This window comes from Botryllus schlosseri, chromosome 16, assembly GCF_051294905.1.
Source record: "Botryllus schlosseri isolate E-star chromosome 16, Bs_hap1, whole genome shotgun sequence".
NCBI lineage: Eukaryota > Metazoa > Chordata > Ascidiacea > Stolidobranchia > Styelidae > Botryllus > Botryllus schlosseri.
In genome coordinates, this window is record NC_137251.1 from 8,415,744 (window position 1) to 8,429,234 (window position 13,491).

Here is a 13,491-nt window from a genome sequence, read left to right on the forward strand (position 1 = left end):
TTTTGCCTTCTTCGTTCACGAACACGTGTTCGCACCTCCCGGCGTGGCCGAGAAAAGCTGTGTTTTGCCAAATAGTCACGTGACTATGTTATTCTGATCGCACGATTTCCAGTGTAAATGTTTGCGGTTTTTGCCTGTATTTCATTCATATTTCCATACGTAGTGGGGTTATTTGTGCCACATGTGGGTGTTCCATAGTGTCTTCGAGGTCTCATCAGCGAGTTCCTGGGATTTTTTAAGCTAACTAGGAAGGATTATATTGTTTTTCAGCCGCTCAAAATGCCACAGTGTTGCGTGCCGGAATGTTATAACAGAAATAAAACAAATCCGGACCTGTCTTTTCATCGATTTCCGAAATGCCAGACAACCACGAGAAAGTGGCTGAAATTAATAAGGTAAGAGGAAAATAATAGCTCGACTCCGAGTTCAACACTATCAAATGTCGAATTTTAGGTGCTTTGGTGTAGGTCCCACATCAAATCAGTGCTCACCATGACACCAAATGTAAACTTGTAATGGTCACAAGTCCTTGAGTAGAGTACCTTGTATAGGCCTACTTGAGTGTGAATTTATGTCGTCACTTCTACTTGTACTTGAGTACCAATGTTGACTACTCTGACCATCTCTACTCTTAACAGTCTCATTCAAACATAAAAGATAGTTTCTGGCCCTATTCGCCCCATGACTCAAGTAGCCTACATGTCAAGTCAATACCCAAACTCACCTAAGGTATTTGAGAAGCTGATTTAAAGAACGCATCAATTTAATATATGCGTGACCCTCTGATGTGCATGTGCATATATTGAGTTACGTGGGGAGCACAGTCAGTGATCATGTGAAACACAATAAATATTGACACGTTTATGGAAACACTTATTGCTCATGTCAGTGAGAACACACCAACTTTTGTGTGTCCCAGCACCGTGTAATTGAGTCAATGGCCATTGATTTCAGATAAGTCACTACAATTGGATTTTCGAAATGTATTTTAGGAGAGAGAGGTTTGTGCCATCGTCTAATACGAGAATATGCAGCTGGCATTTTCCATCAGGCAAGGACGCTGGACCTACCAGATTTAAATGGAATGAGGGAAAGAGGATTGATTGCGGTAGCCCTGAGAAAAGATCACAGGTATTTATGCCATAAAAATTTTTCTAATTGGTTGGCAACAACTTTTTAAGTCACAATCATCAAGACAAATTTTATTGACATCAAATTTGATATGAAAATCAGTACAGACTACTCAAGATATGTCATGAAGAGGCCTGTTCATTTCCTTCAGCTAGTAGCCTAAATACCCAATACGCAGGCTACTACCCATGTCTGACACTTACTTTGATTTGTTTCATCATATCTAAGTGTGGATAAGTATTTTTTGATAGCATTTGCGCACCTACGATTTATGCATGTTGATTTGCGGCTTGTATGCTTGATGCTTGCGAATGGACATTGATTGGCGGATGCTCAAAATTTTGGAATTTTATCTTTCATCAACTAGGTGTTGTAGATTTTGGGGCAGAAAAATTACAGCTGGATCGAAAAATTTTAGGATGTCCTGCTAAATTTTTTATATACCGGCAGAAAAATCCTGCTAAAATTCCACACTCGGAGCAAATTTGAAAACCCATTCCGGCCATTGCTGATACGGTTCTGCGGACTTTAAAACTTATCTTTTTTTACATTGTTTGTTCTTCTGCGAGTTGGTCACTAATGAAGTTTTTAAATTATACCAAGTAGATTTGCCTTGTCGCACTCCTAAAATGGTTATGATTTGAGACTACTTCTACTTGACAGTTTTCAGATTTTTAGACAAGAATAGGCCAAGTACTCTGCTTTTTACTTGTAAATCTCAACTTGAGTTGAAATTGATGACATTACTTGTTACTTCTACTTTAGTACCGACAGTGTCTACTTCAGCATCTCTGTTCTTCTGACTGTTGATTTTCAGATCCCGGGTCGGATTTGGCCCGCTGACTAAAACTCGCTATGGGAGACTCCATTGTATTCTCTCCTAGAAAATCTCAGTGATGCACTTCTTCACAGTTCGATACCGTTGGAAGCTGTTGCCTCCCTGATTGCGATGTCAAGTTGGGTGTTGGTAAACCAACACTTTTTCACATGCCAACAAGAAACTTCTGCAACCCAAGTATCTTGCATTGGGCCGAGGATCTTGAGAAGACGATACGCACATTTCGAGATGACCAATGCTTAGAATCTATGTATGAACGGGACTCTGTGTATGTGTGTCGAAGGCATTTTCAGTGCAAAGACATCATATCAGGTTAGCATACATAAATTAATATACGATTATTATGCTGCTGTTGGCAGACAAGCTTTCAGTAGACACATACCGATGTTCATATATTTGCAGAAGGAGGTCGACTGCAGCTGAGAGTTGGTGCTACTATCAGACTTAACCTTCCGAACCAAAGTGTAGAAACTGCGCCAAGTGATGTAGATGCATCTATCAAGACAGTCGGACAAATCATATACCATCAACATTTGTATGATATCAAAAGGAGCGCATCGCAGTACATGCCAAAGTCATGGGATTTCAAGTTTAATAAGGATCATATCGCGTTGTATACCAAAGCGGACATTGGCAGTTTTCCAAAATTGATGATGAAAATAAGTAATTCTCTGGATATCCATGCCGCGTTTCATGGATGGTTTACCGACAAAGGTGCCGGGCTAGAGTCAATCGATGTAAGGAAAACGACTCTGGAAACAGTGTTGCATTCATTGTCTATTATGAAGACGTGTGCCGGAATTCCTAACGTTGAAAGCTGCGATTTTCAGGACGATACCATTATTAGACATTACAAAATTTCTCACAGCTGTGATGCAGACATGACTACAGTTCCTCCACCTCCAACCTTGGATTTAATTGCTACAAGGTAACTTATTATGTAATTAGCCTGCGATATATGCATACCCGGTAAGCAATCTCTCATCCCTTTACGCATATATGCCTAATTACAGATCAAAAAACTGTGAAGTATTCTTGAAGTCTGGAAGCGTTTGCCAACCATGCCTTGACTTGCTAAAGAGGCTTCCATATTGTAAGTTTTGAATGCCTCATTATCTTGAACCTACAGATGTTATACGGCAGTGGTTCTCAAACTTTTTCAGACACCCCCCCTTTATCATGGTGAAAAATTTCGCTTACCCCTTGCCGCATATCACAAGATGCAATCAGAATACTGGCAATCCCAACGGCTAGTTTTAATGGCCTGGAAGGTTATGACAGTTGATGAGAGAATTCTCAAATATGAAATTCGGACTATAAACAGACAACTAACCATGATATATAGGTAAAAAATTTCTGTTGACGTCAGCTTCGTATCTCCCCTTCGTTAACTCTTACGGCCCCCAAGGGGGGCGCGCCCCTCAGTTTGAGAACCACTGTTATACGGCTTGCTATGCAGGTTAAATATGATGAAACTTTGACGAATTAGTGACAGTTAATAATCTATGTATGATAGAGTTTTTATGGAGGTCGATTCAAGACTAATCCAAACTTTAATGCTATTCACTACGCTAACCGTGCAGTTTTATAATTTATGATGATTAGGGTGGTGTTTTTTAACCTAAAAAATCAAAATTTTGACGTTTTTTGACCTAAACAAAGTGAATTTTGACCCAACGTATGCAAATTAGGTGTTTTCCCAATTGATGTCAAATTGTACCACTTATCTACATTTCTGGTTGGCACTGGCTGTCCTAACGAAGCAGTTTGGCCTGGAAAAACGTTTTTAGCATAGAAACAGGTCACTTTGTACATAAAAAAACAGTATTTTAACGAAATCTGCCCCGATGAAGAATTCCAGTGGTTGTAATACGTATTATGGTGGAAATAATTTAAAAAATTTGTAGTACAACGGGAGATACTTTCCTACATTCTTGGGTAGAAAGTGCATGTCCTTACTAAGAAATTTGCCAAGGACGTTCAACAGCAGCAGTTGTTGGCTGGTGACACACTCAAGTTGTGCGTACACTGCTGGCGACACACCATGTTGCTTCGTTCTGACAATGTTGTCTACATCACAATTTTTCATCATGCGCTTCTCAATATAAGAATGATGCAATGCTCGAGAAGTCTTTCTTCATTTAGGATATTGCGGTACGTTGAACATAATACAATGACTACCTATTTGTTTTATTTGACCGTTAATGATTCAAAATGAGCAGACAATTAGCCGTTTACAACAGTAGGCCTATAAAGTAAGCTACAAGCTGTAAAATATCAAATGATACGTTCACCGGCAGTGCAAAATCTACAATACAAATGAAATAAAGACATCAAAAATGTTTTGACTTTATGAACAATTTTGACAAATTTTTGACATGTCAACAAAAAAAAACGCCCTAATGATGATTAATGATGATTCTTCTCTGTATGTAGTTCTTAGTTTGTATGCGTTTCAGGTTTGGAAAACAATGGAAATCGATCATCCTTCAAACATTTCTGTGAAGACAAGAGGCCAATCATTAATGCTTCGAAGGTAGGGTAGGGCTAGGGACACACCGTTTCTACTCCAGTGCCAATGCAAATGATACTTTCTGATATGCATTTTGTTTTCCATATTGATTCTTGCCTTACGATTTACATAACGATTCCAAAGTTTTCTCAAGAGCACTTATACAAGATTAAATTGGAGTGTTGAATCCAGAAATGCCATAGAGAAATAATTGCAAAAAGTAAAAAACAGGAACCAAAACATTTGAAATATTAGAAAGGGAGGAAGAGTTTGCATTCAATGATGCTGGAGGTAAATCTGTGTTCCACACCAGTCAAATAACATGCAATCATTAAAAAACTAGCAACATGAAACATTATTACAAAGTTACAATGTCATTTTATTCCGCGATAAAATTTGTGGATCTTGAGCATCGACCAGTTTTGACAAACCAACTCTTGAAGGTGCTGCTCCTCACTGTTTAATCGACTTGTAAGCCTAATTTCAAACCGCTACATAGCAATAATAATTGCTTGGTAGCCTTTACGTTTCTTTTTGAGTGAACATATACATACCAAGCTCCGTGGCTTGCGGCTCCGCCAGGTAACAGATCTGGCCAGTGGCCACCCCTGGTCTGTTGTGATGAATTGGATAGTACATAGTTCCGGCAATGCAGAATGGTATATACATGTTTGAGCGTATTTGGTGACACAATTGTTAATATGTAACGTACTTGCCGTTGCGCTACAGAAGAAAATACTTTGAATTCAGAATATGCGTATGGCAATGTGCAATAAAAAAAGCAAGGACGCTGCTGTATCGACTTCGCCGTCACACTGTTCTCTGATGTGTCATCGTTCGATCGGTAATTGCATCCGTTTCCTGCACACTTATGTGTTTAACAAAACATCTTTATTAGGAGTTTCCACAAAAGAAGACAAGGTATCGGCCGACTTCGCATGTCAATTTGGTAGAAGTTATTTAGGCGGGAATAAGGAATATGCGATGGTAAAATGGATCACAAGTCCAACGTCTCAATTTTCAGTATGAAGAAGCTGGTGACATCATTTCTCATCACATCAAGGACTGGTTTCATAGACACTGTGACACCTACTAATATCGTCTCCGGGCAAAATGATTTGCATGATATTCTGTCATTCTATATATACAAACAATTGGAAGATTTTGTGACAGGTTGTGCAACACTGTGAATTGAATGTTATAAGTTATGGCTAAGTCCAAAGGCAACCAATATTTTTTACGTGGAGTCAATTATTTACAATAAACATTGTAACTTCAAGCCTGTTGGTTCTATGAATTTCAGAACTTGGTGATATAATTCACTAGCAAGCCGGTTTTGAAGTCGGCCGAAATCATAAAGGCACACATTGACAATATATGTACTGTTCATGGGAAGTGCACTGCGTTTGGTTGCCCAATGGCACTTGCCGTTTCATTTCGCAGACTTCGACGTTTGAAAAATAAGCACAGTAGCAAGCAGAGGTGGTAAGCAATGAACTACTTTAAAACAGGATTATCGCATTCCCACATCAATGCCATATCCTTTTCCTTCCATGATGCGGACGAATGCTCATGCTGTTGAAAATTTATACCTCCTGGGATGCATCAATATTAATCAAGCACTGCACATTTCGCATAGCTCAATTTGCAGCTTTTGACAGTCTATGGCTCTAGGCGAACGAATTACGATCATTTTCACAACTACTTACTTACTTGAGTAGATTTAAAGTCTGTCAATTCTACGTTTACTTAAATTCTACGTCATTACTACGTTTGAAGTAGTTTTAGGCTGCTTTTAAAAGGACTACTTCTACTCGTACTTGAGTAGACATCTGCGTCACTACTTCTACTTGGGTAGCTTTCTTGAATACTTTGATCACCTCTGGTAGCAAGACCCGGTTCCTGCCGAAATGCGCGACCAAATGCCTATTTCCAAGAACGGTATGGAATGGATACGACGCATAGCTTATATCTGTAGCAAATGAACTATCTCCTCAGGTGTTTCGAGTTCTAGGTCATTGTATTCCAAGCTAATGTCCTTTATTAGGATTTCTGATCTGCCCACTGTCATTCTAGGCTTTTTTAAGATACCGCTTGCACAGATCACATGGTGGGAGGAGCTTAGATAAACATCAGACACTTATAATTCAGACTTGAACTCGTGACCCATTAGTGTTGCAGCTGTGGAACTACGCGATCTCGGCACTTAACGTTTCTTCACTTCATGCTTGATTTAGCAGGTGATGTCAAGGCACCAACTTGGCTATATCTATATAACATAACGCTGTTCTATCATTACGGCTTGAACAGAATTAATCAAAAAACTTGTGAAACGTTTTTCATCAATCTTGAGTCAAAATTGTGAGGTAGGCCTAGTAAACTGAATGGCTATGCTATACATAAACAGATTGTATGTAAGGACGTGTAATCTTGGTCGATGCAAACAAAGGAACATACAAACAGTAAAACAAGCTTGTTCATAACGAAAGATATTGAGCAATACCAATCACAAATTGATAATCATAGTTATCGAATAAAAATCCTTTTATCTACAATTACATTGAACTAAACGCGGTAAATATATCGTATGCGGTAGAAAATGCATAAATCTGGTGGACGGACTTATACTTTATGCATATCGCTAAAAGGCACAAGTGAAAAGTTATGTAAAGAAAATCCTGTGTGATGTGAATGCTATGTCGGTAATACATTGAAGAATATGAGTGCTACACCAAATCTCGGTTACAAGTCTTTGGCACAAGGCACGGTGGATTTCCAAACCACAAGGTAAAATTTGAAGAAGCAAAAACACATCTGAACAGTAACATGATAGAAACTATCTCCCACGAAACGTAAAGGTGATCAGATACATTATACTGGAATGAAGGCACGTAAAAGTGAATACAAGTGTAACATATATGGAAGATTGTTGACTAATCGCAGGAGGTGCCTATCCTCGAATTCACGGCGTCAAATGTCTGTCATCATCCCACTATTTCTGTGAAAGTGCCGCAAAAATCTCCTGCTCTTAACATTATGCTCGCAGCAAGAATGCCAATGCTTCTCAATAGTCCCTTGTCGGGAAAGATTCATCTGAATTATCTCGGTTTCTTGGTAACGAATTCATCGACGTGTTGCTGACCTGAAAATAACAGGATTTTAAAACCTTACAATATTCTTTGATGCGTCGGATAGTGTCAGCATAATTTCATTCACTGAGGTTGCAAAATGTAGCATTGCTACTGATGCGAAATAACTAGTGACAGTGCAAATAGGTTTCGAAAATATAGACGGCTATTTCATCCAGTTTCTCTCAAAAAGTAATGCAAACCTATCCCAAAACTACTTTCTCATTTCTGAGTCGGAATTCAAATAATGAAGTGGTTTTGCCTAAAAAATTAAGCAGAAGCCAAAGCAGTCCAAAACATGACCACTTGATAAGTAGCGCAAGTATGCAAAATCTACTGTAAAAGTAGAAACACTTCGTCTCTGATAACTTCTGAGAGTATCACATCAAAGGTTTAAACACCATGAGAAATATATCTTGACGGAGGCGTTACACAGGAATCTTACATTCTGAGATTGTGAGATATCACAGGCAGTAAAACAGGTCATACCAACTCATCCAAGTTATCGACTTTTCTTCTCAACGATTCCAGTTTTCCTTCAGACTGCCTTTTCCTCTCCTCCCATGCCTCGCGGTGTCGAGACATCTACAAATGTATCACCAACCGATAATGATATTATCGAAACGCGAAGAAGGCCGGGCAGAGGTAACACACAACCAAATGTTGATGGGTGACAAATTACTTGAAGTGAGTTCACGAATGGTAGCTTTTACCTATATCACTTCCAGAGTTACGTTTTTAAAGACATTCACTTTAAAGAAACTCTTGGAGGTACAGAACTTCAATAGGCAAATGAATAGTATATTCATATTGAAATAAACCTGAATAGTTTTGGCTGACACTCGTCAGGGGTGATTGTCAGCTGCTGGTAAAGAATTGGAAATAGCATTGTGTATATCAATAATCGTATCACCAAATACAACGTCACCGGCATGAAATTACAACTAATCGAGGCGAAGACAACGCTTAAGCTCAATATACTATTTCGGCATTAAAAAACGAATGTGTATATCAACATATTTGGTGATAGGATTGTTGATGCATAAACTTCTTTTGATATCCCTACTAGTTCCTAATGAGTGTCAGCTGAACAATCGTACATCCACTTAACATTTTTGAAACAAAAATTTCGGAATAGAAAACAGTATTTTCAAATAGCCTACATTTGCGTTAGATTCGCAACGTCTTAATGCACTCCAATATCACAACCACACAAAATGGTTTGATAATAATAATACCGCCACCGAGATACCAACATGAGCATTCACCCCTAGCAATATCAATCAACACGTGGCACGCGTGTCACCTGTCTTCGAATTTGAGACGCCATCTCTTCTTGTTGAGCGGCGAGCTGCTCTCTCAGTAATTGCATCGAAGAAATATTATCGCCGTGGCGATGTCTCGAAGGGGAGGAAGATTTGCGGAAGCCGGAAACCGGCGATTTCGATCGAAGCGGCGAAATGGATCTTTGAATCTGCAGATACCAATGCAACTGTCGGCGGAATTTTATCATTTCATTTATTGTAAGAGTGAACACTGGTGAAAATAAAAGTAACACTAATAATATTTATCAGAAGTCATGTGACTACAAACTGTGACTAAAGACCAGATTGTGTCTAAAGACACTACCCAAAAAACAAATTTCAAAGTCTAAAATGTAGGTAGTTTTGCGTAAAAATCTGTTAAATAGAAGAGTATTAACTGGGAAAACATAACCAGTTGTGTAAATAGGTAAATCCCACTTGAATACTCTGAAAAAGTTTAATTACTTCGTTACTGAACACCTCTGACTATATATAAAAGCACACCTCGCGTAGGGTATGGCGTGGAGCTGGGTCCTGGTCGTGGAACACCGCGGTGGAATGATTGTCTGGGTAGACGAGTGAATTTTCGATATTGTCATTGAGTAATTCCTCCTTTTTGCTGGCGGTTTTCATTTCCGATCTCAAGTCGTTGAGGGTTCGCTCGAATTCCGCCTGTTGTCGATCCGATTCTTCCTCTTGCACTCTGAAAAGACATCGCATCTCAGTATATGTAGCTGGCACAGTAGCTTAATGGATACGCTGCTGGTCCCACGGACAAGTGGGCGTAGGTTTGATTCCCGTTGGTTGTCAGCCACTGGTCAGCGAACCTATGCCTGGGCAATGGAAAGGGCTAACGCAGAAAGGACCAGCCGGCTGATAATGACTCCCGATGCACTGTGTGCCTCGGAGTCAACTTCTATCAAAATTCACCAACGTAGTTTGTACCAACAGGACAAGATCGTGTATAATCTAAAAATTGAGCTTAAGCCTTGATTGCTTGAATTTTTATTCCATCGACATCATATGATATAACAATACAAAATTGTTTTGAAATCTCTGCTAGTTGCTGACAATTACCTCCGATGAGTGTTAGGTTATTTCGATGTGAATATAATACTCAGTTGTATATGAATATATTATTCAAGTGTATGTATGATAAATTGAGAGTAACGCAGGCTTTGAAATGCTGCGCTGTAATGCCATTGAAATTTCATTGACAGGAATGACAGCACATCCGACTCATGTGCGAGAGAATAAACCACCGCCAGCGTGCTCATGCACAGTCAAGGAGTCATAACGCCAACATGAATTAAGCTGACACACCTGAACAGTTTCTTAGCCGAAATAAATTCCTCCCTGAGTTTATTCAAATCGTTCGCTAATCTCGAGGCCCGGTCGCAGTGATCCTGGGCCGCTTGCTCCAAGGCGGCAATCTCCGCCGCAGTCCTGGTCTTGCTCCTTTTAATTTCCTCCTGCAAATCTTCAATCTGCGACAGGTAAAAATAAATAAATCTGTCGAAAAATATTGCAACAATGGAGTTTTCAAGAAAATGTCTCTCATAAAAGCGATGCAATCATGTCCCAAAGTACTTTCTACTTTTCGAAAATTTAGTAAGTACTTTTGCCTAGTAAATGTTCAAGTAGTAGTACACTGGATCAAAAAACACAATGACTCAAGTGGTACAAGTAGGCAAAACCAGCTGAGCACTCTGAAAGAACTGCCGCACATAGCGGAGCACAAACCTTTTGCGTTAATTTGTTCTGCTCGTGACTGCTTTCAATTTTGAGGGCCTCGATCTCTCCCTTGGCGGCCGCCAGCTGTCCTTTCAACCCCGCTTTGTCCCTTTCCATTTGATCGACCTCGTCTTCCAACGCGGATATTTGCGCGTCGCGCTGTTCCACTTTCGCCTCGACGCCCTTGAAGTTATCCGCCACGTGGCCGAGCCTGAAAATCAAAAGGGACAATTAGACGGGACTTGGTGGTGGCGATAACTAGAGACCGGCCAATAATATCAAATCGATATTATATTTGAAACAAGTATCGGTATCAGCAATTAGAGGAAAAAATAATGTAGCATGTAGGCATTATCCTTGACGTCACTACACAGTAGGGAGAACCATAATCCGCGACTACAAGACTAGGAATACTGATATATTTCTAATAGCTTACCGGTGTCCAGATGCAGTATTTCCAGTTTTCATTTTCAACTTTTACTTGTAGTACCAGTAGCACTAGGTAGTTTTGACACATATTTGAAATCGCTACTACTTCTACTTGTACTTGAGTAGGAATTTACAGCTCTTTAGCCAAACACTGACCAATGCCGATCTCTGTATTTACGCTTCCCACCGGGTGAAGTAAAATAAGTGCGACCACTCGCCTGTCCATGTCGCGTTTGACTGCGTCCCGTTGCATGGCCGCTTCCTCGAGTTCGTTCTTCCTCTCGTTCAAATCCTTTTTGAGTCGCTCCATTTCCGCGGTGAGCTGCGCGATGATGCGCGACAAGCGGTCTTCCTCCCTTTCAACTTCGCGATTCAAGTTGCCCAGCTCCTAGAACGATTCGAAAATGTCAACAAGGCGGGAAAAGTAGGCCTCGTGTGTCTGCTGTGGCATTAATATAGCGAGTGCCTAAAGAGAGACATCAATATGGCTTGACAAACATATCAGCAAAAATTCCTATCCTGTCCTTAATGTTTTGAGTTTGTCTTGTGGTTATGAACTTGCTATAACGTCACTCGTTGTTTTGACAATCCCTATTTTGAATGCGTGGTAACCATGAATGCCTCCCTGTTTTGCATGCCTTCCTTCATATAGTGAGACTCACTGTTTCGACACTCGCTAATATGAATGCCTCTGTAACTGTTGTAACTGCCAATTACATCATACACCCCTGCACCCGACCTCAATTTTGACGACAAAAGCACTTTGGAAAGCACACGCTTTGTGGCGGAGATCATAAAATTAGCTGATCCAGAATGCTAATCGTCTGATTAAAAACTTTTAATCGTGACAATCCAATTTGCCGGATTAAAAAGTTTCACGTTACGGCACCAGTTCATCATCTTACTTTTCATTAGCTTACTTTTTCATTAGCTTAATTAGCATTTCCTTAGCTCAATTAGCCTTTCATTAGCTTCATTAGCTTTTCATTAGCTTAATTAGCTTATCATTAGCTTACTTTTCATTAGCTTACTTTTTCATTAGCTTAATTAGCTTTTCATTAGCTCAATTAGCTTTTCATTAGCTTCATTAGCTTTTCATTAGCTTAATTAGCTTATCATTAGCTTACTTTTCATTAGCTTAATTAGCTTATCATTAGCTTACTTTTCATTAGCTTACTTTTTCATTAGCTTAATTAGCTTTTCATTAGCTCAATTAGCTTTTCATTAGCTTAATTAGCTTTTCATTAGCTTAATTAGCTTATCATTAGCTTACTTTTCATTAGCTTACTACTTCATTAGCTTAATTAGCTTTTCATTAGCTTGCATGTACAAAATAAAGGCACCCTACGAAATCTTATCCAACTTCATGCGCCATGACTAGTTAGAATATATCATGCAGCATGTGTAACGTGAAAAAAATATTTGAAACAAAACATAATGCTTTTCCACATTAGATTAAACCGTTTCCGGCGGAAACCGATACTATTGAAACCAGAACTCGTAAATACCCTTTCTCTTTCCTCCAGTTTGATCTCCTTCTCGTTACAGACCCGCGTTAACTTTTCAATCTCCTCTTGCTTCTGCACGAGGTCCTGCGACAGGGATTCGATCTGATGCGACCGGTGTTTCGCGTCCTCCCTCAGCCCCGCCACTTCCAAAATGATCTCGTCGCGCTTCTTAGTCGAAGCCCGAAGATCCTGCGAAAAAACGTCAGCGGTGAAAATAAATTATTTCGGATTCGAATAAAAAGGTGACGGTCGGAAATGTAAGCAGTTTCAAAAAGTATATTTGACGGAGGGGTCGCATACTTTTAGCAGTTAATGGAAGGATGCTATTTTCGAAATCGCGAGGTGTGTCTCGCAAGTAACACAAAATGGCTGATGACAAGCTTTGAAAATGTATTCACCATCTACTGTAATGGCTGTTTCATGCAGTTCTTATTACGTTTTTCATAAAAGTGATGTAAACTTATAGCAAAACTAATTTCTAATTTTCGAAATTGTATAAAAAAGTAGTTTTACTAAGAAGCTGTTCAAGTATAAATGGAAGAAGTCTAAAACATAACCACTTTGATTGGAAGTGCAAGGAGACAAAATCTAGTCGAATACTCCGGAAAAGTGCAAGTACTTCGTTTCTGACCACCTACATCAGCACACAAGGATACAGCACAATACCTCTTCCAACGTTTGTAGCTGGTGCTGAATCTCGTCGACTTCAGTACGTCCAGAGTTGATCTCAGACTTGATATCTCTAGCAGAGTTTCGTAGCTGGGCTACCTGCGGACAGTAACAAGAGTCTACAGTTACATCGTGAAACAATTCGGTCAATAATGTTCGTTTTCTCCGAGTCATGAACTTATTTATTTAAAATACTGATCGGACAGGACCAAATTAGGGAAAGACGTCCTTACAGTTC

The 13,491-nt window shown here is 39.6% G+C and overlaps 2 protein-coding genes across 6 annotated transcripts in view; one reads left to right on the plus strand and one right to left on the minus strand.

Moving 5' to 3' along the window:
- The first annotated feature begins 9 nt into the window (after positions 1-9).
- LOC145459191 (uncharacterized) lies at positions 10-5,760 on the plus strand. Of its 3 annotated transcripts, XM_080337827.1 has the most exons (9): positions 10-113; positions 271-395; positions 993-1,131; positions 2,044-2,281; positions 2,372-2,897; positions 2,983-3,062; positions 4,429-4,505; positions 5,232-5,325; positions 5,380-5,760. In XM_080337827.1, exons 2-9 carry the CDS (start codon positions 280-282, stop codon positions 5,508-5,510), a joined length of 1,401 nt encoding a protein of 466 aa, XP_080193953.1. In that variant the 5' UTR covers positions 10-113; positions 271-279; the 3' UTR covers positions 5,511-5,760. The 3 variants fall into 3 exon arrangements, 2 of the variants coding, with proteins under 2 accessions (XP_080193953.1, XP_080193952.1); XR_013921300.1 differs by lacking the exon at positions 10-113 and having other exon boundaries at positions 122-395; positions 5,211-5,325; positions 5,380-5,435; XM_080337826.1 differs by lacking the exon at positions 10-113 and having other exon boundaries at positions 123-395.
- Positions 5,761-6,889: 1,129 nt separating this feature from the next.
- LOC145459188 (uncharacterized) overlaps positions 6,890-13,491 on the minus strand; it is a 38,029-nt gene continuing 31,427 nt past the window's right edge. For all 3 annotated transcript variants that reach the window (XM_080337822.1, XM_080337820.1, XM_080337821.1), the window contains 9 exons: positions 13,251-13,352; positions 12,585-12,773; positions 11,295-11,464; positions 10,657-10,858; positions 10,237-10,400; positions 9,418-9,616; positions 8,916-9,083; positions 8,099-8,194; positions 6,890-7,623 (listed from right to left, as the gene is read on the minus strand). In XM_080337822.1, the coding sequence (XP_080193948.1) occupies positions 7,546-7,623; positions 8,099-8,194; positions 8,916-9,083; positions 9,418-9,616; positions 10,237-10,400; positions 10,657-10,858; positions 11,295-11,464; positions 12,585-12,773; positions 13,251-13,352 (1,368 nt within the window). In that variant the 3' untranslated portion in view covers positions 6,890-7,545. The remainder of the gene's footprint in view (positions 7,624-8,098; positions 8,195-8,915; positions 9,084-9,417; positions 9,617-10,236; positions 10,401-10,656; positions 10,859-11,294; positions 11,465-12,584; positions 12,774-13,250; positions 13,353-13,491) is intronic.

What these genes read in the sequence shown, in the direction of transcription:
- LOC145459191 (XM_080337827.1), top strand. Translation starts at nt 280, where the DNA reads ATGCCACAGTGTTGCGTGCCGGAATGTTATAACAGAAATAAAACAAAT. An exon ending in CAATCATTAATGCTTCGAAG is followed by an intron (nt 4,506 to 5,231) that starts GTAGGGTAGGGC and finishes CTTTGAATTCAG; the next exon opens with AATATGCGTATGGCAATGTG. An exon ending in GATGTGTCATCGTTCGATCG is followed by an intron (nt 5,326 to 5,379) that starts GTAATTGCATCC and finishes CATCTTTATTAG; the next exon opens with GAGTTTCCACAAAAGAAGAC.